The sequence below is a fragment of the Pristis pectinata genome, chromosome 19 (genome assembly GCF_009764475.1).
Source record: "Pristis pectinata isolate sPriPec2 chromosome 19, sPriPec2.1.pri, whole genome shotgun sequence".
In the NCBI taxonomy this organism is placed as follows: Eukaryota; Metazoa; Chordata; class Chondrichthyes; order Rhinopristiformes; family Pristidae; genus Pristis; species Pristis pectinata.
Window position 1 is genome coordinate 4,001,442 of NC_067423.1, and position 25,618 is coordinate 4,027,059.

The 25,618-nt window shown below is 44.1% G+C and overlaps 1 protein-coding gene across 3 annotated transcripts in view; it reads left to right on the plus strand.

Annotated features, from left to right (window-relative positions):
- The window catches only part of bend7 (BEN domain containing 7), a 70,654-nt gene that overhangs the window by 28,614 nt on the left and 16,422 nt on the right, over positions 1-25,618 (plus strand). For 2 of the 3 annotated variants that reach the window (XM_052033746.1, XM_052033745.1), the window contains exons 3-5: positions 1,745-2,086; positions 7,536-7,652; positions 16,707-16,996. In XM_052033746.1, the coding sequence (XP_051889706.1) occupies positions 1,783-2,086; positions 7,536-7,652; positions 16,707-16,996 (711 nt within the window). In that variant the 5' untranslated portion in view covers positions 1,745-1,782. The remainder of the gene's footprint in view (positions 1-1,744; positions 2,087-7,535; positions 7,653-16,706; positions 16,997-25,618) is intronic. The other variant, XM_052033747.1, reaches the window with a different exon arrangement.

Here is a 25,618-nt window from a genome sequence, read left to right on the forward strand (position 1 = left end):
TTCCCTATATTCCTACATAATGGTCTTGCTTATGGGCAGATATTTCCACACCGACTTCTTGATCTTCCACATCCTTCAGCATCATACAATGCTGTAGAGGCTAAGTTACACAATTAGCAACCTGAGCTCTGGACAATATATCCAGACACATGAGCTTGAATCCCACCATGGTAGCTAAAGAATTTAAATTCAAATAATTAAAGAAATCTGGAATTTAAAGAAAAGCTAAGGAAGAGTAACTATGAAATTACAGGAATGTTTGGCAAAAGAAACTGCCTCACTCACATCCTTCAGGGAAGGAAATAGAGTCATAGAGTCATACAGCATGGAAGCAGGCCCTACAGCCTGCTGGATCCATACCAACTATCAGACATTCCCACACGGATCCCATTTTTATTCTGTCAGCATTCCCATCATCTCCTCCCAGGTTCTACCACTCACCCACAAGGTAGGGACAAATTAACCTTCCTGGTGGTGGTGTTCCCCTGCTTTTGTCCTTCTAGCTGGTAGAGGTGGTGGGTTTGGAAGGTGCTGTCTGAGGAGTCTCGGTGAGTTGTTGCAATGCATCCTGTAGATGGTACAAACTGCTGCTACTGTGTGTCGGTGGTGGCGAGTGAGTGGGTGGGTTTGGATGGGGTGCCCATCAAGTGGGCTGGTATATCCTGTATGTTGTCGAGCTTGAGTGTTGTTGGAGGTGCACTCACCCAGGCAAGTGGAGATTCTCTCTTCTCCCCTCTCCCATCAGGCAGAAGTTACAGGAGCCTGAGGGCACATACCACCAAGCTCAAGGACAGCTTCTATCCCACGGTGATAAGACTATTGAACGGTTCCCTTATACGATGAGATGGATTCTTGACCTCACAATCTACCTTGTTTGACCTTGCACTTTATTGTCTACCTGCACTGCACTTCCCTGTAGCTGTGACACTTTACTCTATATTCTGTTATTGTTTTTACCTTGTACTACCTCAATGCACTGTGTCATGAATTGATCTGTATGAATGGTATGCAAGACAAGTTTTTCACTGTACCTTGGTACGTGACAATAATAAACCAATACTAATACCAGTGTTCTATCGCACTCCTGACTTGAGCCCTGTAGATGGTGGAACCATTACATGTGGCCCCAGAAACGAAAGTGTTATTGGAATCAGGCCTGATGTTGGGCAGACCAGGGCGAGAGCTGCAACTGCTCAGCACTGGGAGTGGAGCTCAGAGCTTCCCCCTGACCAGCAGGGTGAGTGCAGCCATTGCTGGGGACTGGCAGCACACATTCTGTGTGTTGACAGACCATCCAGACCTTCCTGTCTTTCACCCCACCTCCTGTTAGATGTGACGGAGGCTTCTGTTTTTGTTCAGCTCTCTCCAGCCAGGAGATCCCTCTTTGGGGACAAGTCCGACAGCAGTCGCTCGTCCTGGCCCACTCAGCAGCAGCACTCACAGGCAGCCTCTCCAAACTGAGCTATGGGGCAATTCATCACTGGGAGAGCACCAGCAAAGGGCAGGTATTCTCACCTGGTTCCACAGGGAACTCGGAGTTCAAATATGTGGCGTACCAGCCCGAACAGATAACTGTGGGGAATGTGCCTGTGGGTGCTGCTCTGAAGGACCAGGAGCGCTGTAACGTCAGTGTATTTTTCAGCACCATCGTTCCTACAATGCATAATATCCTCATTTGCATCCAAACACATAATCCATGCTTTAAAGCCATTTTTTTGACTATCTGTTGATGTTATCTGGTCAGGTAATATATGCGAGGGTCTGAAGAAGCAAGTTTCTGGGATGCGGCGCTTATTGGACAGCAGAGTTAATAGTGTGAGGATCCATCCGCCATTGATGCAAAGCAGAGGAAAACTGAAGCGGGAACCAGAGCCTCGAGAGTTAACGTGGCTCCAGCGCAACACAAGTCTGCCCAATGCCCATCGCGACGAGCCACATTCGTCCCAGAGTGTTGTCTGGAAAGATATCCAAGTTCAAACGCATGATACCTTTGTTTCAGGAGGATACAGTGGTGAAGGCTGTAGATCGTCTAAACCAATCATCGATGCAAGTACTGAAAGAATTCAAGGCATCTTGGAAAGCAATGGTATGTAATTTCTGTTTTAGGACATAGAACACTACAGCACAGTACAGGCCCTTCGGCCCACAGTGTTGTGCCAACATTTTATCCTGCTCTAAGATCTATCTAACCCTTCCCTCCCACACAGCCCTCCATTTTCTATCATTCATGTGTCTATCTAAGAGTCTCTTAAATGTCCCTAATGTATCTGCCCCCACAACCTCTGCTGGCAGTGTGTTCCACGCACCCACCACTCTCTGTGTAAAAAACTTACCCTCTAACATCCCCCTTATACCTTCTTCCAATCACCTTAAAATTACATCCCCTCGTGTTAGCCATTGTCACCCTGGGGAAAATGTCTCTGACTGTCCACTCGATCTATGCCTCTTATCATCTTGTACACCTCTATCAAGTCACCTCTCATCCTCCTCTCCAAAGAGAAATGCCCTAGCTCGCTCAACCTATCCTCCTGAGACATGCTCTCCAATCCAGGCAACATCCTGTTTTGTGGTTGAGCATACTTGAATTTACAGTAATTGTTTCTTTGAGAAGGAATTAAAATGCTGAAATAAATGGTCCCACTATTATTCACTACAAGCTGTACATAACTGGGTAAAATGATTAATGCTAACCTTGTATCACTCTGGAAAATAACGCCGAACTTCATATCTTTTAGAGACGTTGGTATGTGAGGTGTTTGATCAAGGTGAAGCAAATTTATTTGTCTTTTTCTACTTTCCTTTCCTTGTTACACATGGAAAGGATAAATATGAACAGCATTTTCATTATAAATGGTTCCCATAAGAAGAACAAGAGCTGTACTTCTTCCCATGGTGAGTTATCACAGGAGAGAAATCAACCAAAATTTGATACTAAGCCACATAAGGGCAGTTGCTCAAAAGCTTGGGCAAAGTGGTTGATTTTCCAAAGTTTAGGGAGGGAATTCTGAACTTTGGTAGCTGAAGGCACGGCCACTAGTGGTGGAGCAATTAAATCTGGTGATGGACAGGATGCCAGAACTGAGGGAGCATAGAGATCTCAGAGGATTAAGGGGCTGGAGGAAATTGCAGTGATCCAAGGGAAGAATTGAAAACAGGCATAGAAATTTCCAATCCAGCTGAATGGTCTCGACCCCAAACGTCAACTATCCATTTCACCCCACAGATGCTGCCTGACCCGCTGAGTTCCTCCAACATCTTGTTTGTTGCAGAAAATTTTAACATCATTGTGCTAATCCAGAAATCAATGTAGATCAGCTCGCGCAGAAATCTTGTGTACAGGTGTCCAAAGGTGAGGGTAAGGCAGTGGACATTATCTACACGGACCGACAGGGAAGAGGTGTAGTCAAGGTAACTGTGGGAGTCAGTGGGTTTGTAAAAGATGTCGGTGGATAATCTGTCTCTGGAGGTGGAGACAGAGAGGTCGAAAAAGGGGAGAGAGGTGTCAGAGACGGACCAAGTAAAATTGAGGGCAGGGTGGAAGTTGGTAGCGAAGTTGATGAAATTGACGAACTCAGCACGGGTGCAGGAAACAGCCCCAATGCCGTCGTCAATGTAGCGGAGAAAGAGTTGGGGGTGTTACTGGTGTGGGCTTGGAACATGGACTGTTCCACGTAGCCGACAAAAGAAAGGCGTAGCTGGGGCCCATGCGAGTGCCCATGGCTACACCTTTAGCTTGGAGAAAGTGGGGGGAGCCAAAAGAGAAGTTGTTGAAGGTGAGCACCAGTCCTGCCAGACGGAGGAGGGTGGTGGTGGAGGGGAATGGGTTGGGTCTGTTGTTGAGAAAGAAGCAGAGAGCCTTAAGGCCTTCCTGATGGGGGATGGAAGTGTGCAGGGACTCAACGTCCACAGTGAAAATGAGGTAGTCATGGCCAGTTGTTGAAGTGATGGAGAGCATACGAAGTGTCACGGATGTAGGTTGGAAGGGACTGGACCAGGGGGACTAAATGGAGTTGAGATATAAGGACATGAGTTCAGTGGGGCAGGAGCAGGCAGAAACAATGGGCCTGCCAGGGCAGTTGGGTTTGTGGATTTTAGGTAGAAGGATAGGTTGGACAAACTTGGGTTGTTCTCCCTAGAGTGTCGGAGGCTGAGGGGAGACCTGACAGAGGTTTTTAAAATTATGAGTGGCATAGATAGGGTAGACAGTCAGAATCTTTCCCCCCGGGGTAGTAATGTCAAACACTAGAGAACATGCTTTTAATGTTAGAAGGGGGGGGAAGTTTGTTACACAGAGAGTGGTGGGTGCCTGGACTGGGTTACTGGGGGTAGTAGTGGAAGCAGGCAGTTTGGTGGAGTTTAAGAGGCTTTTAGACAGACACATGAATATGAAGGGAATGGAGGGATGTGGATGATACACAGGAAGAGAACATTTAGTATAAATTGGCATTAAGATCGGCCTGTCCAGTGCTCTACTGTTCTATGTTCTAAATTTACTTTTCTAGAGTATGTTTTACAATCCACACAACAGTCACTTTCTGCTTCATAGCAATAGGGAGTGTAACTGAGTAAATAGGGACCTTTTCACTTCAGTTTGGTCCTTTCTAGACGTCTGCTCTGTGTAATACACTTGCTCTGACAAGTGAAGTACTTCAAGAACCAATTTTCTGAAGTAAAAATGAAAGACATACTTGTTTACATGCTAAAAATGTAGAGAAAATACATCTGTGAATTCTGATAAGGGGTCCCACCTGAAAGGTCAGTTCATCCATATGTCTTCACAGATATACTTGCAGTACTTTTTGTGTAATGTAGATTTCTAACACATTTTTATCTCTAGGTTTTGGTAAGCACAGGTCTGATACCATGAGCTCTCCCTGCAACACATATGGAAGAGCACACAGGTCTGCCAGACAGACAAATAAGAGCAGGCATGTAGTTCAGGAGACTTATAGAACACTACAGCACAGTACAGGCCCTTCAGCCTACAATGTTGCGCTGACATTTTATCCTGCTCTAAGATCTATCTAACCCTTCCCTCCCACATAGCCCTCCATTTCTCTATCATTCATGTGTCTATTTAAGAGCCTCTTAAATGTCCCTAATGTATCTGCCCCCACAACCTCTGCCGGCAGTGCATTCCAGACACCCACCACTCTCTGTGTAAAAAAACTTACCCCTGACATCCCCCTTATACCTTCCTCCAATCACCTTAAAATTACGTCCCCTCGTGTTAGCCATTGTCGCCCTGGGAAAAAGTCTCTGACTGTCCACTCAATCTATGCCTCTTATGGGGGCATCTTACTCTCTGATGAGGAAGAGATTTCCCCTGGGGAGTGCAGTCAGAGCCAAGACCGTAGCCCCAGGGGTGGATACACTGAGGGAAGACAAAGGTGTGGTTGATATCTGAGAACATGGTGGTGGAATCAGATACAATTACTACACTTAAGAGGCATTTAGAGAAACACGTAAGCAGTCAAGGTACAGAGGATACGGTCCTAATGAAGGCAAATGGGATTTGTGTAGGTGGACAAAAAGGTTGGCATGGACGTGGTGGGCTGAAGGGCCTGTTTCTGTGCTGTGTGACTATGACTCTAAAGATTAAGAGAGCAGTACTTATAGGGGATTCCATCATTAGAGGAGCAGGTGGGCATTTCTGTGGTAGCAGATACTTCCAGAATGATTTGTTGCCTCTCTGACACTGGGGTTAAGGACATCATTGAGGGGATGCAGGAAGTGGTAAATGAACAGCCAGAAGCTGCGGTTCCATTTTGGTACCAGTGACGTGGGTAGAAAAAGGGATGTGATCCTGGAAGCTGATTTTTAAGAAGCTGGAAAAGAGATGAAGGAGCAGGAGCTCAAAGGTAGTAATCACCAGATTACTCCCTTTGTCACTGCCAATGAGTACAGAAATCAAAGGATAACTCAGATAAATTTGTAGTGAGGGAGATGATGCTGGGGTGATGGCTTTAGATTCCTGGGACCTGAGGGCCAGTTCTGAGGGAGGTGAGACTCATACAGGCTGGACAGATTGTATCTCAACTGAGTTGAGGTCAATGTTCTTAAGGGAAGCTTTGCCAGTGCTGTTGAGTAAGTTGGTTGGGAAGGTAGTATATAAACAAAGGAGGAAACAGTTGCAAAAAGCAATGGGAGAGATAAATAGTACCAGAGCAAGTTTTTCAACTGAACCAGAAGTGCCTTAGGTGAGGTTGGTTAAGTTGCATGTGGGAATAATGCAGACCTGTATAAAGAAAGGGCAGGAATGGGTTTTAAATATTCCAGGATACATAGTGTTCAGGGAAGATGGGGGAGAGAAGGTGGTGAAGTGGTGGGGTGGGTGGGTGGTAGGTGGGGAGTGGCAGAATTAAGCAGTCATGGTGGAGAGAAAGCTGTGCCCCACTTGCAACTTCAGTGATCAAACCTTCCTCTCTATACCATTGCAGTGTCAGTCTAGTCTGCTGCAGCTAAGTCATACCTCCATGTTTAAGCCAAGAGCACGTTCCTGCAGCCACACTGAACAGCTGGAGTGAAATACTCTAATTCTGTCTATTTTACACACTGTCTTCTGGAATGTCCTCCCCTTTATACCACCACTTGGTGACCCAGAGCTGCTGCCGTTAGATGCAAGTGACTCACCCACTGGAACACGATGTAATTGAACCATCTTCCCTGTACTGTAGGCATTCCCATTTGCTTCATTATGGTTGTATCTTAGCTGCGTGCCCTTATGCAACGTCTGTATGAAGGATCTAATTTAGGCTGTGGTGTGAGTTAAGAATTGTGCTATTTAAATTGATGTTCTCAGATTACAAATCATTTTACCGTCTTAGTAGTTTTGCTGTAAAATAATTGTAGACTATTTCCACATGTTTAAGTACTGTAAAAGCAAATTGTAGTGTTACAAAATACAGAACAGTCGGCGAAGCACCCACTACATGCCCAGCACCTCAACTGCAGTTTTCCAAATGCATTCCTCTTCACAGAGTCATGGAGCAATACAGCACAGAAACAGGCCCTTCGGCCCAATGGGTCCATGCCGACCAAGGTGCCCACCTACGCTAGTCCCATTTGCCTGTGTTTGGCCCATATCCCTCTCAACCTTTCCTATCCATGTACCTGTCCGTGCTTTTTAAGTGTTGTTATTGCACCCGCCTCAACTACTTCCTCTGGCAGCTCATTCCGTAAACACACCACCCTCTGTGTGAAGAAGTTGCCCCTCAGGTTCCTTTTAAATTTTTTCCCTCACCTTAAGCCTGTGTCCTCCAGTTTTTGGTTCCGTTTCCCTGGGAAAAAGACTGTGTGCATTCACCCTATCTTTTCCCCTCATGATTTTATACGCCTCCATGAGGTCACCCCTTGGGCTCTTACACTCCAAGGAATTAAGTCCATGCCTGCCCAACCTCTCCCTATAGCTCAGGCCCTCGTCCTGGCAACATTCTCATAAACAGTTTTCACTGTTAAACATTAGTTATTTTGCCAGCTGTGCAGCATTTCATGAAACGAGACTAACAGTCCAATTTCTGTTGCCTTTTCTGTAGGGGAGATGCCATATTCTGCATTGGGGTCTAACTGTTGCATGTGCAACTGTCAGCCAACATTACTGGCCATACTGCAGGAACTGCGAGCATTGCGAGAGCTGATGCAGGCACAAGCAGGTGAGGACTGATTTTGTTGTCGAGAAAAGTGTGGATGTGTTAAATATTTTCTCTGAACTACAACACAACACCTCATGGCACTTAAGGCGGACCTCCCGGTGGCCAGCCATTTTAGTTCCACTTCCCATTCCCACACCGACATGTCTGTCCACGGCCTCTTCCACTGCTGAGTCGAGGCTAGAACAGCACCTCACGTTTTGCCTGAGTAGTCTCCAACCTGACAGCATGAGCATTGAATTCTCTAACTTCTGGTAACCGCTCCCCTCTGTCCCTTCCCCTCTTTTTTTCTCTCCTGATCCCACTGGCCCCCATCACCTTCTCTCTTTCCCCTCTCCATCTGCCCTTCATTCATACACTCCTCCCTCCGGTTCCCCTCCCCAGCTCCTTCTCCCTTTATTCCATGCTCCACTGTCCTCTCCTCTCAGATTCCGTCACCTTCAGCCCTTTGTTACTTCCACCAATCACCTGCCAGCTATTGGTCCACCCCTCCCCAACCTTTTCATACTGGCTATCTCCCCAGTCCTAATGAAGGGTCTTGACCCGAAACATTGACTGTCCATTTCCCTTCATAGATGCTGCCTGACCCGCTGAGCTCCTCCAGCACTTTGTGTGTTGCACCTAGTAGGGCATACATATTCAAGGCATTAAATACAGATTACATCATTAAACTTCTACAATTGAAACAATGTACACAGCATTTAAAGAAATGCAAAAGCAAACTAGTGGAGATGCTGAAAGTTTGAGTTACAAACAGAAACTGCTGGATGTATAGTTAGGTAGATAGTGTCTGTGGAGCGAGACAGAAAATTCACGTATCAGGCTGATGGCCCATTGAAAAAGGCATCAGCTTGAAACATTCATATCCTTTCTGACTGTCTGATGCTGTCTGACTTGCTGAGGACTTCCAGAATTTTATTTTACAGCTTATTGTTTGACATGTTTAGTTTGTCACCATCCCTGCCCCCATCGCTGCATTTCTAGATCACATTCCCATTCTCGCTGCCTCCATGCCATTTCTGACATTTCTCTCTGTGATTACTGGGGCAATTTCTGAATTTCCAGTTATACGTTGCTAATGTGCGTCACTTGGAATTATTCTGGACTAGTCTTCTAACTTGGCTTATTCTCAAACCTCGCAGCCAGTGTTACTGCCTGCCATTGAGTTTTCACAGTGAATATATTGATGTAGGTTCTAACATCCACTTAATCACCTACTCTAAGTCCATACTATGCTTCCTTGTTTCTTTTGTAATCAGAATTCAATGAAGTTGTGTCGCCATCATAAGATTAGGAGTAACCAGCATTTCCAAGGTGTGCAATTCACTTAAAATAATTTTGTCGTATTTCACAAGATCTTGCCACACTCTCCTACCTCCTGGTGTTTGTCACTCCCTTCAGTGCCCCAGTTCTACCAAATTTGTGTCGAGGAGAAAGTATCTTCTTCCACCAGTGGGCAACAACATGGGGATGACCCTAAACTTTTCTTCTGACAGGCTGCCAATGTGAGTCAAGTATCTGAGTGAACAAGCCTTTTCTCTTAGTGGGAGCACAGAAAGTTTGTCAGTTTCCTGCTTATTTGGGGTGTCCTGATGTATGATTCATCAACCATTTGAGTAAAACTGTGAACAATCACCCTTTCTAAAGAACAGAAGCAACAAATTATAAGATTTCTTTATTAGTCACATGTACATCGAAACACATAATGAAATGCATCTTTGCATAGAGTGTTCTGGGGGAAGCCCACGTGTCGCCAGACTTCTGGCACCAACGTAGCATGCCCACAACTTCCTAACCCGTACGTCTTTGGAATGTGGGAGGAAACTGGAGCACCCGGAGGAAACCCACGCAGTCACAGGGAGAATGTACATGTAATAATCTTTTTCCTCACATGGTTTAAACAAATAGGTTAAAATATAAGGATATGGAACAGACCAAGAGAGATCAGAGAGCACATGCACTGAAAAACACTTTGGACAAGTACCTTTCAAGAAACAGAGCAGTGTTTAATAAGCTTACAGACAGTGGCCGGAAATTGTGATTTCTTATTTGGTTTGCTCCATATTCCAATTTCTTTAATTTGTAATTTCATTTGTGTCAAGCAATTTAAAAGCTGGATCAAAAATAGTACAAGAATATCTACATTCCTAGATGCCCAAGTAAAAATGAAACTGGGTAACCTATCTGCCCCATGTACTTCACTGTGGCCTTGTGTAATGGGTGAGCAGCCAGCTAAGTACATGGGGCAGATAAGATCCCTGGAAGCCGGATACCCAGTTTCATGAATCATTCCATTCAGAGAGGGATAGAGGCATCAAAGTAAAACTTGAAAGTCTGGCAGAAGTTTGGATGATGTACCTCCGTACCAGCCTACAGTCACTACTACAACTAGATGAGGATTCTGACAGGCAGCTTATCACTGAAGAGAGAAGCGATTAGCAACAGACTTGTGCTTGATGGCAATTTCCTAATAATGAGTTCTGCTAATGGAGGTATCCCAATCGCCAGCAAGAGATTCAGGAAGCCAGGAGTATTTTTACTGTAAGTCATTGCGGGGCCTACTGAACATCCCATTTTGCCATGTAATTTTTTATGTAATAAACTACATTACATAAATAGTGCTTTTACTCTCTGGCTTATCTTGGTAAGTCCAATTCTTGCCCATTTTCTGAGAACGCTGGTGAATTTCCTTCCTCAAAAATGATATTTTATCAAATACAAATTGCGTATTGGTTCAAAACATCCTCCATTCTCTTGTCTGCACTGAGGGGAAGGTACCCCACACTTTCTCATTGACATGCATGGGTCTGTGGCTTTACTATTACAGCATCCCTTCTTCTTACTTCCACACCCCAGTGCAAAGAATCATAGAACAGGACAGGCCCTTCGGCCCACAATGTTGTGCCGGCATAGCTATTCCCTCCATTTTCCTCTCATTCATGTGCCCATCCAAGCCCCTCTTAAATGCCCGCAAAGAATTTGCCTCCACCACCCTATCAGGCAACGCATTCCAGGCATCCACCACTCTCTGAGTAAAAAACGTATCCCTCACGTCTCTTCTGAACCTACTGCCTCTCACCTTAAATTCATGCCCTCTGGTATTGAATTGCTCAATAATGGGAAAAAGATATTGCTTGTCCACCCTATCTATGCCCCTCATAATCTTATACACTTCCAACAGATCACCCCTCAGCCTCCGCTGCTCCAGAGAAAAAGAGCCCAAGTTTGTCCAGCCTCTCCTGTTAGCACATGCCCTCTAATCCAGGCAGCATCCTAGTAACCTCCTCTGCACCCTCTCTAAATCCTATATCTTTTCAACCTTTCATCATTGGTGGTTCTAGGGAACTTTCTTAATTGCCAAATTCTAAACTTTCATATCTCATGGGTTAGCAGTGAGAGAACTGCTCACCCTACCACATCAAAGAAACCTTGCAGTTTGTGTTTCGCCCACTGCTACATAATGAAAATCATTGCTAAAATTTTAATGATCGCACAACAATTTTTTGATAAACCTGTTTCTCGTTTACTAATGCAGTGATTGCAACCACACCAAAGCTATTTGCTGCACAAAATCTTTTCATTGTTTGTTAGATATTGGTGTTGGATTATTATTGTCACGTGTACCAAGATACAGTGAAAAGCTTTTGTTTTGCATCCCATCCAGACAGGTCATGCCATACATAAGTATATCAAAGGAGTAGAAAGAAAACAGAATGCCAAATATAGTGTTGCATTTACAGAGAGAGTGCAGTGCAGGTAGACAGTTAAAGTGCAAGGGTCACATTGAGGTAGATTGGGAGATCAAGAGTTCATCTTTTAACATATGAGAGGTCCATTCAAGAGTCTGATAACAGTGGGATAGAAGCTGTCCTTGAGCCTGGTGGTACGTGCTTTCAGGCTTTTGTATCTTTTGCCTGATGGGAGAGGGGAGAAGAGAGAATGTCCGGGGTGGGAGGGGTCCTTGATTATATTAGCTGTTTTCCTAAAGCAGGGGAAGTGTAGACAGAGTCAATGGAGGGGAATCTGGTTTGTGTGATGATCTAGGCTGTGTCCACAACTCTCTGCAGTTTCTTGCAGTCTTGGGCCAACCGGTTGCCATACCAAACTGTGATGCATCTGGATAGGATGCTTTCTATGGTGCATCTATAAAGATTTGTGAGGGTCATTGAGGACATGCCAAGTTTCCTTTTGAAGTAGAGGCGTTGGTGTGCTTTCTTGGCCGTAGTGTTGACGTGGCTGGACCAGGACAAATTGTTGGTGGTATTTACACCCGGGGACTTGTGTCAGCTGTAGTGCAGGGGCTTCCACTCTTGCCTCTTGAGCCAGAAGCTCGTGGATTCAAATCCCCCTCCAGAGACTTAAGAACAAAACTTTAGGCCGACACTCCAGTGCCATACCGAGGGAGTGCTACATTGTTGGAGGGGCCAACTTTTAGGTAATCATGGCTCTTTCTGGTCTTTTGGGTAGATGAAAAAGATCCCACGGTGCTGTTTTGATGAAGAACAGGAGAATTCTTCCTGGTTTCCCGGCCAATACCTATGCCTTAATTTTGTTTCTATAAAGCAAGTTATCTGGTCATTATCACATGGCTGTAATGGGATCTTCCTATGCACACAATTGGCTGTTAGGTTTTCTATATTATAATAGTGTCTGCACTTCAAAAAATAGTTCATTGACTGTAAAGTGCTGTGGGACATCCCGAGCGGGGTGGCGTGTCGCTGGAGGTGGCAAGTGTTTTCAATTAATTCTAGTGATGGAATGATGACAGTCTTCAGACACCTTTGGGATAACCATGAATAGAATGCAGGTCTGTGAAGTTCCACACATGAGACCCAAAAAGCAGAGTGGCCCCTTCTTTCTCTGAGGCATTCGGGCCTTTGAAGCCTTTATCTATGCACACCATTAATTCTGAAGTATAATGAATTCCACTTCCCAAAATAGTGGCACCTGGAGTACTGCGTGCAGTTCTGGTCTCCTTACTTGAGGAAAGATATACTGGCTTTGGAGGCAGTGCAGAGGAGGTTCACCAGGTTGATTCCAGAGATAAGGTTAGCCTATGAGGAGAGATTGAGTTGCCTGGGACTATACTCACTGGAATTCAGAAGAATGAGAGGAGATCTTATAGAAACATAAAATTATGAAAGGGATAGATTAGATGGAGGCAGGAAAGTTGTTTCCACTGGTAGGTGAGACTAGAACTAGGGGACATGGCCGCAAGATTCAGGGGAGTAGATTTGGGATGGAGATGAGGAGAAACTGCTTTTCCCAGAGAGTAGTGAATCTGTGGAATTCTCTGCCCAGGGAAGCAGTAGAGGTTACCTCATTAAATGTATTTAAGACACAGTTAGAAAGATTTTTGCACAGTAGGGGAATTGAGGGTTATGGGGAAAAGGCAGGTAGGTGGATCTGAGTCCACAGCCAGATCAGCCATGATCTTATTGAATGGCGGAGCAGGCTCAACGGGCCAGATGGCCTCCTCCTGCTCCTATTTCTTACGAAGTTGAAGTTTATTAATCATTTGGTTTTCAGAATCCTGGCATTAATATTGGGTAAACACATCTAATAAGTTTATTCAAGGATGGCGCAGTAGCACAGCCGGTATAGAGACTGCCTCACAGCTCCAGAGACCCGGGTTCAATCCTGACCTCGGGTATTGTCTGTGTGGAGTTTGCATGTTCTCCCTGTGACTGTGTGGGTTTCCCCCGGGTGCTCCAGTTTCCTCCCACGTCCCAAAGCATGCGGGTTGGTAGGTTAATTGGCTGCTGTAAATTGCCCTGGTATGTGGGTGAGTGGTAGAATCTGGGGGGAGTTGATGAGAGTGTGGGGAGAATAAAAGAAAGGGATTAATGTAGGGTTAGTGTAAATGGGTGGTTGATGGTCAGCATGGATTCAATGGGCCAAAGGGCCTGTTTCTGTGCTGTATCTCTCTGTGACTCTAGTATTTTTCTGTGGGTACATTTTCAGCCCTTGTTTTCCCTTTTCTTTTTGATATCAAAGTCGAGTTTATTGTTAGATGCACAAGTCCATGTGTGCACAGGTGCAATGAAAAACTTACTTGCAGCAGCATCACAGGCACATAGCATCAGATCAGCAGCATTCACAAAAAAAACATAAATTAAACATAAACATGGTTTTAACAAGAACATAATTAGAGCAAAAAAGAAGTCAATTTTAGTGCAAAGTGATCAATGTGATCACTTGGCTGACAATGTTACTGAGACTAGCTGGGTGGAGGTTGTCTAATGAAACCTGAGGTTAATTCAGGCCTCTGTATCTCCACTCCTGCCCCCCTCCCCTCCAGAATGCTTGCCACTATGATGCGGGTGAGGTTAAACATCTCTGGTTAAGGGAACCAGTACCCTGCAGCCCAGAATATTTGGAACTTTTATCGTAGGTTTCCATTTTATACTTCTGACTTTTGTTCACATGCTTAAAATGTAATTTGCTTTGCAAAGCAGCTTATTCTAATTTCCTTTGCTTTTTTAATTTTTAGTGCACTGCTTTTCCCAAATTATGACATTTTCTAATTGTGGGAATTACTGTCCAATTGGGCTTATTTCCTCCTCCTGTGTGCTTGACTATCCTAAAAATAAATTGGATTGATGTTCCTTTTTCTCACCTTTTACAGTCCTTAAGAAAATAAATCGGGCTGTGTTCCAAAATGCTTGCCAAGTTACAGCAATGTTTTAAAAGTATACAACTCTACAGTTGTACAAGACATTGGTGAGGCCGCATTTGGAATATTGTGTTCAGTTTTGGTCACCTTGCTGTAGGAAAGGTGCCATTAAGCTGGAAAGAGTGCAGAAGAGATTTACAAGGATGTTGCCAGGACTCGAGGGACTGAATTGTGGAGAGAGGTTGGGGCACAGGAGAATGAGGGGTGATCTTATAGAGGTGTATAAAATCATGAGGGGCAAAGATGGGGGGGATGCACACTGTCTTTTTCCCAGTGTTGGGGCACAGGTGTAAGGTGAGAGGGGAGAGATAATAGGAACCTGATGGGCAACTTTTTCACCCAGAGCGTGGTCAGTATATGGAACGAGCTGCCAGAGGAAGTGGTTGAGGCAGGTACAATAACAACATTTAGAAGGTACTTGGACAGGTACATGGATAGGAAAGGCTTAGAGGGATATGGGCCAAATGCTGGTAGAGACTAGCATAGCTGGGAATTTTGGTTGCCATGGACCAGTTGGGCTGGTTTCTGTGCTGTATGACTCTATAATCTGTCACAATGATTTGTTGGTAACATTTTGGAGCATAGGTGCCCCATTTAAGCAAATATTGTGTCAGACTATTGTAAGGCAGCTGTTTAATATATATTGTCCCAGATGATGCCATCTTTATCCAGCTACCCACAGCTGATAGTGAAGCACTGTGGGACATGCTGAGAGCGACAGGATGGCATTATAGACGGCAAGAATTTTAAGCTGATTCTACTGTTTACTTTTTCTGTGGCTGCATCTAATGTGCAAGCTAATTAATTTTTATGTAATTTATACCTTTGGATAACTATTTATGTGAATTATCATATTTAAAGACAGTTGGAAAAAAGTAAATTATTTTAGTGTTGGTTGTCTACTTGATACACTCCTCTGACTCTGGAGACTTACTGTATCCACTGGGCTGTATAAAGCCCTGTCAGGTTTGCCTTACATTATTTGATCTCGTGTTGTGTGGTGGTGAACTGCAGATGGACTTTACCTTGAGCAAAGAAGCTGCTGAACACTGTTCCTGTTCTTGAACGTTCTTATTGTGTGTGTGTGTGTGTGTGTGTCTGTGTCTGTGTGTCTGTGAGATTATCAGGTGACAACAAGGTTGAACTTGGGTGTGATCGTACGTCAAGCTAAATGCTCTAGAGTCTGTTTAGAATCATGCATGAAGAATGGGTTCCCAGGAAATACCGAACAGGTCCTCCTCAGGTTACGATAAGGTTCCATTCCTGAGAATAAAGTGGACAAATTGCAAGTAAATGGCACTAGCTTAGCTGGGAACCTTGGTCAGCATGGACCAGTTGGCTGTATGACTCCATAACTGTTTGTAACCCGAACAGTTTGCAAGTCAGAAGTGTGGCTGCCTTGCAATATATATATATATATATATATATATATATATACACACACATATATATTTAAAAGTAAAAACATAGGCCAACCAAGGGAAATGTGTAGTTCAACTAGGGCACTTGTCAACCAGATTTCTCTGCAAGATGCATTGATATTGCCGCGAACTAAGTTCCCACATAGCAGTAGATAACTGCAGCCCCACAGCAACCGTCAAATCTATCCCGTCTGTCTGCCAAACACTCGCTCCTACGTAGAGACTGTCCATTAGTTTGTATCTCGAGGAGGACCTGTATCTGCAGCTTGACTAAACATCTTAGAGAGAAATTTTGCAAAAGGGTTCAGGTGAGAGGGGAAAGATTTAATAGGAACTTGAGGGGCAACATTTTTTTTACACAGAGGGTAGTTTGTCTATGGAATGAGCTGCCAGAGGAAGTGGTTGAGGCAGGTACATTAACAACTTGTAAAAGACAGTTGGATGGGTACATGGATAGGAAAGAATTAGAAGGTTATGGGCCAAATGCTGGCAAATGGGACCTGCTTAGATGGGCATCTTGATTGGGCATGGACCAGTTGGGCCGAAGGGCCTGTTTCCGTGCTGTATGACTATCAGAGGTGAACTACGAGATACTACAATAAACTCTCTTTTGCATTTCTTGTAGCATCTCACACAATATCAGAAGATCCCAAACTGCTTTACCACTAATTGTATAGTCACTATTGCAATGTAGGAAATGCAAATCTATGCTCAGCAAGCACCCACAAACAGCGATGTGGTAACGACTGATAATTTGCTACAGTCATGTTGGATGAAGGTAAAATGTTGACCAGAACAGTGGGAAGAACCTCTCTGCTTGAAAGTAAAGTCATAGGGTCATTAAGAAAGCAAATGGGGTCTCAGTTAGGTAAATGTTATTAGTTACATAATTTTCTCCACGAAAATGAAATCTTTGTAAACACAGTGAATGTCAGAATCTTGCACGTGTGTTTTTGACAGGTCCTCAGAGCACAGTGCACGTTGCGTCAACCCACACCAATCCATTCCGTTCCACTTTGCTGCGGAATAAGATCATTAAAAAAAGACTGATCCACAGGCTCAGACCTGTTCCAGCTCAGCCCAGTCGGAAACTTCACAATCAGAACATCAGCATGCCACAGGCAGAGAAGAACCATGCGTTATCCACAGAGAGATTGACCACAGAAATTAACCCAAGGCAGGCTCCACCAAGCCGGGCAGAGGGCTGTATTCCTGAAATGGAAAGCATGCACAACAGTGACCTTTTAGAGGTAAGTGCAAGTGTCTTAGACTAACTCCCTGTACCATGTAGAACTGGGCTTCATTTTCCCAAGAGAAAGACATTTGTCCTCCCCACCTTACTTTTGTAACCTCCTCAGGTGCTACAACCCATGGAGATCGCCGTACTTCTCCCATTCTGGCATCTTGACAACCCCAAAATAATTCCCTCCACCATCAAAGGTTGTGCTATCATCTTCTGAAGCCTAAACTCTGGAATCCCCTCCCTAAACCTCTATTTCTCTTCCTCTCATACCTTTTTTAAGGTGCTCCTTGTAATATATCCCTTTGTCTAAATATTTTCATAATTCTCCCTAATCGTGGGTCTTGCAGGAAAATGTTGGTGAAACATACAGAGTGTGCCCAGTCAGCTCTACATTATATACTGACAGAGTACTTTTGCAGATGATAAAATTAATCTAAATTCCAGATTGTTAACCTGAGTTTAAATTCCACAGTTTCTGTGGGGGGATTTGAACTCTGGTCTGTCAAGTCGTGTTTATTGTCATCTGCACAAGTCCATGTGTGCACAGGTGCAATGAAAAACTTCCTTGCAGCAGCATCACAGGCACAGAGCATCAGATAAGCAGCATTCACAAGAAAAACATAAACATAAATTATACACAATTTTTACACAATTAGAACAAAAAAAAACCAAGTCTGTTTTAGTGCAAAGTGGTCATAGTGTTGTTATGCTGAGGTAGTGATTAGGTTTGTGCCGGTTGGTTCCAGATCTGAATGGTTGAAGGGAAGTAGCTGTTCTTGAACCTGGTGGTGTGGGACTTCAGGCTTCTGCCCGATGGGAGCTGCGAGAAGATGGCATGGCCCGGATGGTGGGGATCTTTGACGTTGGATGTTGTCTTCTTGAGGCAGTGCCTCCTGTAGATACTCCCGATGGTGGGGAGGGATGTGCCCGTGATGTATTGAGCTGAGTCACTACTCTCTGCAGCTTCTTACATTCCTGTGCATTGGAATTGCTGTACCAGACCGTGATGCAACCAGTCAGGATACTTTCAACAGTACATCTGTAGAAGTTTGTTAGAGTGTTCGGTGACAAGCTGAACCTCGTTAACCTAAGAAAGTAAAGATGCTGATGTGCCCTCCTCATGACTACTTCTATGTGCTGGGCCCAGGAGCGGTCATCCGATATATTAATGCCCAGGAGTTTAAAGCTGCTGAATGTTAGACCAGGCCTTTGGATTTAACGGCTGTGCCTCCACTTACCCTGGTGGTCAGTATTTACAGACCGCACGTGAAACTCATGTGCTTTAGCTCACCATAGAACATAGAACATTACAGCACAGTACAGGCCCTTCGGCCCACGATGTTGTGCTGACCTTTTAACCTACTCTAAGATCAATCTAACCATTCCCTCCCAAAAACCCCTCCATTTTTGTATCATCCATGTGCCTATCTAAGAGTCTCTTAAATGTCCCTAATGTATCTGCCTCTACCAGCACCCCTGGGAGTGCATTCCACACACCCACCACTCTCTGTGTAAAAAAAACCTTAACTCTGATATTCCCCCCTGTACTTTTCTCCAATCACCTTAAAATTATGCCCCCTCGTGTTAGCCATTTACATCCTGGGAAGAAGTCTCTGGCTGTTCACTCGATCTATGCCTCTTATCATCTTGTACACCTCTATCAGGTCACCTCTCATCCTCCTTCTCTGCAAAGAGAAAAGCCCGAGCTCACTCAACCTATCCTCATAAGACATGCTCTCCATTCCAGGCAGCATCCTGGTAAATCTCCTCTGCACCCTTTCTAAAGCTTCCACATCCTTCCTATAGTGAGGTGACCAGAACTGAACACAATATTCTAAGTGTGGTCTAACTAGGGTTTTATAGAGCTGCAACATTACCTCACGGCTCTTGAACTCAATCCCCCAGCTAATGAAGGCCAACATGCCATGCACCTTCTTAACAATCCTATCAACTTGTGCGGCAACTTTGAGGGATCTATGGACATGGACCCCAAGATCCTCCTGTTCCTCCACACTGCTAAGAATCCTGCCATTAACCCTGTATTCTGCCTTCAAATTCAGCCTTCCAAAGTGGGTTTTCTGGGTTGAACTCCATCTGCCACTTCTCAGCCCAGCTCTGCATTCTATCAATGTCCTGTTGTAATCTACAGCAACCTTCTACACTATCCACAACACCACCAATCAAATTCAGCCTTCCAAAGTGGGTTTTCTGGGTTGAACTCCATCTGCCACTTCTCAGCCCAGCTCTGCATTCTATCAATGTCCTGTTGTAATCTACAGCAACCTTCTACACTATCCACAACACCACCAATCTTTGTGTCATCAGCAAACTTACTAACCCACCCTTCCACATCCTCATCCAGGTCATTTATAAAAATCACAAAGAGCAGGGGTCCCAGAACAGATCCCCGTGGAACACCACTGGTCACTGACCTCCAGGCAGAATACGCTCCATCTACCACCACCCTCTGTCTTCTATGGGTGAGCCAATTCTGAATCCACACAGCCAAGTGTGGATCCCACACCTCCTGACTTTCTGAATGAGCCTTTCATGAGGAATCTTATCAAATGCCTTACTAAAATCCATGTACACCACATCCACTGCTCTACCTTCATCAGTGTGCTTTGTCACATCCTCAAAGAATTCAGTCAGGCTCGTGAGGCACGACCTGCCCCTCACAAAGCCATGCTGACTGTCCCTAATTAGCTTATGCTTCTCCAAATGCCCGTAAATCCTGTCTCTAAGAATCTTCTCCAGTAATTTGCCCACCACTGAAGTAAGACTCACTGGTCTGTAATTCCCAGGGTTATCCCTACTCTCTTTCTTGAACAAAGGAACATTTGCCACCCTCCAATCATCCGGCACTACTTCTGTTGCCAGTGGAGGCAAATACGATAGAGGCGTTTAGGGGGCTCTTGGATAGGCACATGGATGTGCAGGGAATGGAGGGATATGGATATTGTGTAGGCGAAAGGGATTAGTTTAATGAGGCATCATTAGCTTAATTAGTTCAGCACAACACTGTGGGCCGAAGGGCCTGTTCCTGTGCTGTGCTATGTTGTTGGAGAGATAGAATGAAGCCCCAGTGCTGACCCCACAGTTTGACACATCCCAGCAACCGGAGAAAGTTACCTTGATCTCTTTCAGCAAAGCTGATCCATGTCACGAGTTTCCATCCGGTACATCCTCCTTCACCTCCCCGAATAATCTGTGGGGAACCTCATCCTATACCTTCTGGAAATAGCAATAGGACATTAAGTCCCTTAATTGTTCCACCATTCAGTGAAACTGCGGCTGAACCGCCTCCTAAATCCCTCCACCAGCCTTGGCTCCATAATACAAAACAAAACCTCCCTCAGATTTGAAAGCATCCACTGCCTTTTGTGGGAGAGAAGTCAATCTGCCAACACCCTTACAGTGAAGAAATGTTTCTGATCCTCTCTCCTGGATGGTCTGAATTTAGACACTGGCCACATCCCTGGACATTTCTGCGTTCGATGGGTGGTGATCTCAGCAAAATCATCCACCAAATGATCCTCAGGACCTAGGTAATATCATAGATCAGTACAAACTAAATAGGGTTTTTAAGGTACACATACACATTGAGGAGTTAATATATTATGCAGGTTATTCATAATGAGGTTCCCATGCTGATTAAGTACAATAGTGCAATGTTAATGATCAGTGTATGTGAATAAGAACAATATCTGCACAGTGTGTAATTTATATTCAGTTCGGTTTGCTTTGAATTTTTTCCCACTATAATTAGCTCAAATACCTGTTTTGCACTTCAAAAGATGTCTATTTATTATTCTGCATTGTAAATTTGTAATTAATCTCCTGGGAACAACAATGAAGAATCTGTGGACCCACAATGTAACATAAATACAGACCGAACTCCAGTCTCCTCCAGCTCCAAACCAAAAGCGAGAAGCCCAACTATTCTGCTGCCCCTGCTCATTGGTTGAATTCTGCCCAGTTTCTAAACGTTTATATCCAACTCTAATCCGAATGTTGTTATTGAATCGTCTTCCATCATGCTGTAACACAGTGCATTCTAGATCAGGACAACACAGCTCTTTCCCTTCAACCGTTCTGTTTTGAACCAACCAGCACAACCCTAATCACTACAATTTAGCAACACTGTGATCACTTTGCACTAAAACAGACCTTGTTCTTTTTGTTCTAATTGTGTTCTTTCTTGTAAAAATTGTGTCTAATTTATGTTTTTCTTGTGAATGCTGCTTATCTGATGTTCTGTGGCTGTGATGCTGCTGCAAGTAAGTTTCTTATTGCACCTGTGCACACATGGACTTGTGCATCTGACAATAAACTTGACTTTGTCTTTGACTATGTATAAATCTCTGATTCTTTTGCTAATCATCTTGAGTCCATGTTTCTAGTTATCAGCTCTCCTTTCATTGCAAACAATGTTTTAGCTTCTTCAGTCCCTCCATCAAGGTCGAGTTTATTGTCACGTGCACAAGTACGTGTGCACAGATGCAATGAAAAACTTACTTGCTGCGGCATTACAGGCACAGAGCATCAGATCAGCAACATGCTCAAGAAAATTGAATTAAACATAAATTATACACAATTTTTACAAGACAGAATAAAAGAAACAAAATCCATTGTAGTGCAAAGTGGTCAAAAATGTTGCTGTGCTGAGGTAGTGATTAGGGTAGGTTTGGACGACACAGGCATTACAGCCGTTTGGGTTAAAGAAATTCGCGCTTACAGAATTCACAAATCACTACCCAAAATTTTGAGATACAGAATATAATTAGCTCTCATGAAATTTATGTGAAAAAAAGCCAAACAAAATTGATTTTCAATTAGCGTTCCTTGATGCACGTACAGTTGCTGCAGCTTCACATTATGGAAGATCACGTTACGGCCCATGTTCTAGGAACACAGACCACCCCCCTGTACGTGAGAGTGTCCTCTCGTTGCTGGGCACCATTTCTGGTAAATCTTTTCTGCACTCTCTTGTGAACTCAGACTGTTCCTGAGACCTGACCAATGCTTGGCATAGCTTCCTTGTTCTGTACCCTATGCCTCTGATAATAAATCCAACGATCTCTGTCAGTTGCTGGATTATTAGTTCAGTAATGTGCCTACTGTGGCCCTTGATTATTGAAACTCTGGTTACCACTGTAGGATCACATGGGTGAGCAGGAGGGAATAACTCTGGATTTCTGCTCTGGGTGGACAGTGCTTATTGAAATCTCCGATACCCGCTCTTTCCCATCATGAGTGCTCAGTGGTACACTGCTGGACTGGGAGAGTGCTCAAACTGGCAGGACCCCTGGGCCATGATACATGGGAAGGACAAGGACCACTCTGCAGTTATTAGACAACGAAATACAGCCCTGGTTAGAGCACACCTGGGACATTGTGAGCAGTTCTGAGCATCAGAACTTTTGAGGAAAAGCAGCACCAATTTAATATAATATCCAGACCCAAATGGTTTAATTTACAGGGAGAGATCACAAAACTAAGGTTGTATAATTTAAGTCAAGGGGTTTGAAGTTTTCCAGATATTAAGGAGAATTAACAGGACAGATCCAGTGAAACTATTTCCACTAGTTGTGGAATCCAGAACTGGGGGACAAACTCTTAAAATAAAAATTAACACCTGGTCTTTCAAGAGAGAATGTCTGGGGTGGGGCAGGATCTCTGAGCAGCCAACATAATCAAAGACTCCTCCCACCCCAGACATTCTCTCTTCTCCCCCCACCCATTGGGCAGAAGATACAAAAGGCTGACAGTCAGAGACTTTTCCCAGGGTGACAATGGCTAACACGAGGGGACATAATTTTAAGGTGATTGGAGGAAGGTATAAGGGGGATGTCAGGGGTAAGTTTTTTACACAGAGAGTGGTGGGTGCGTGGAACGCACTGCCGGCAGAGGTTGTGGGGGCAGATACATTAGGGACATTTAAGAGACTCTTAGATAGACACATGAATGATAGAAAAATAGGGGGCTATGTGGGAGGAAAGGGTTAGATAGATCTTAGAGCAGGATAAAATGTCAGCACAACATTGTGGGCCAAAGGGCCTGTACTGTGCTGTAGCGTTCTATGTTCATGTACCACCAGGCTCAAGGACAGTTTCTATCCCGCTGTTTTAAGACTATTGAACGGTCTCCTAATATGATAAGATGGACTCTTCACCTCACAATCTATCCCTTTATGAATCGGAATCAGGTTTATTATCACTGACATATGTCATGAAATTTGTTGTTTTGCAGCAGCAGTACGGTGCAAGACATAAAGACATAAAAATTATTGTAAGTTGCAAAAATAAAGAAATAGTGCAAAAAAGGAATAACGAGGTAGTGTTCATGGACTGTTCAGCAATCTGATGGTGGAAGGGATTGACTTTGCACCTTATTGTCTGCCTGCACTGCACTTTCTCTGTAACTGTAACACTTTATTCTGCATTCTGTTATTGTTTTCCCTTGTACTACCTCAATGCACCATTGTAATGAAATAATCTGGTGTGCAAGACAAGGTTTTCACTGTACCTCGGTACATGTGACAAGAATAAACCAAGACCAAATCCAATTCAAGAATGAAAATAGACACTTCTAAACACAGAGGGAGGGAGAAATTTGCAACACTGTTCAGCAAAGGGATGTTCATAGAACATAGAACAGTACAACACAGAACAGGCTTTTCAGCCCACAATGTTGTGACGACATAGCTAATCCCTCCTACCTACAGAATGCCCCTATCCCTCCATTTTCCTCTCATTCATGTGCCCATCCAAGCCCCTCTTAAATGCCTGCAAAGAATTTGCCTCCACCACCCTATCAAGCAATGCATTCCAGGCATCCACCACTCTCTGAGTAAAAAAAAGTACCCCTCGTGTCTCTTCTGAACCTACCCCCTCTCACAAATGGACGCCCTCTGGTATTGGAACGCTCAATAATGGGAAAAAGATATTGCTTGTCCACCCTATCTATGCCCCTCATAATCTTATACACTTCCAACAGATCACCCCTCAGCCTCCGCTGCTCCAGAGAAAAGAGCCCAAGTTTGTCCAGCCTCTCCTGATAGCACATGCCCTCTGATCCAGGCAGCATCCTAGTAAACCTCCTCTGCACTCTCTGAAAAGCCTCGACATCCTATAGTGAGGTGACCAGAACTGCACGCAATACTCTAAATGCGGCCTAACCAGAGTTCTATCGTATATAATGTTGGGTTAACTGTTGATATTAAATCTGAAATTGGTAATATTTTTGTAAAGCAAAGGTATTAAAGTGTGTGTGTGGTTAAGATGAGTTTGTGGAGTGAAGTCACAGATCGAACATCATCTCTTTGAATGTGTCAGTAAAGAGCCTCATGGTGTTCCCGTTTGTAAGCCCACACCGACACTCTTATTCACAGATGATCCATGATGAAATAGATTAAATTTATTTAAACTTCAGAGACAAGCCACCTCTGATAAAACTTTATAAAATTATTTTTAATTCATGGAAGTAATCTAGATGTCAATCCAGAAACATGAGCGTAATAATTTAGTCTTCGGGGGTGCTGTTCTGCAGTTGACAATCTTGCTTCAGGGCGGGAGTAATGAAGCCTGTGTGTCCTGTTGCGTATTTGAACTTTGTAACCCATAATTATTGAAATATTTTGGCTCAATTTCATGCCTATTCAAAATAATTTCAGCACAGTGCAGCTGCAATTACAATGTTCGATAACATCCTCCTAGTGGGACGGAACTGGAAATGAGGAGCAATGTGTGGGATGGAGTACTTGGAGCTTAGAAGCAGGAAAAGAAGTCTGCTTTATAAAATTATCACAGAAAGGGACAGAACACACAAGCATAAGAGTGCATCAGCGAATAACATCAGAGAAAGGGAAGATGATGAGACGGAATTAAAGGTTTTTTATGTGAATGTACACAGCATTCGTGACCAGAATCAACAGTGATAGGAGGCAGAGGAGAGTGGTGGATAAGTGTCTCTCTGACTGGTGGTGGTGTACCACAGAGATCGATGCTGGCACCTTTGTTGTTTGTAATATATATATATAAATGACTTGGATAATATGTTTGCAGACGACACGAAGATTGGTGGCGTCATAGGTAACAAAGAAGGTTGTCTAATGATACAGCGGGACTTAGATCAGCTGAAAGTTGTGCAGAGCAGTGGCAGACAGAACTTAATCCAGACAGGTGTGAGGTAATGCAGTTTGGAAAGCCAAATTTTGGTAGAACATACAGAGTAAATGGCAGGGACCTTAGGATCATTGATGTACAAAGAGACAAGTCCATATCTGCTTGCTGACTGGTGACGCAGGTGGATAGGATAGTGAAGAAGGCATTTGGTATGCATGGGTCGAGGCATTGAGTATAGTCATTGGGACGTCATGCTGTAGTTGTATAAAACATTGGTTAGACCACACTTGGAGTCTTGTGTACAGTTCTGGTTGCCACACTACAGGAAGGATGTAGAGGCAATAGAGAAAGTGCAGAAGAGATTCACTGGGATGTTGCCTAGAATGGAGGGCTGTGGTTATATAAGGAGGGATTAAATAGGCTGGATTTGTTCTCACTGGAACGTAGGAGACCTCATAGAGCATATAAAATTATGAGGTCCATAGATAGGAGAGATAGTCAAG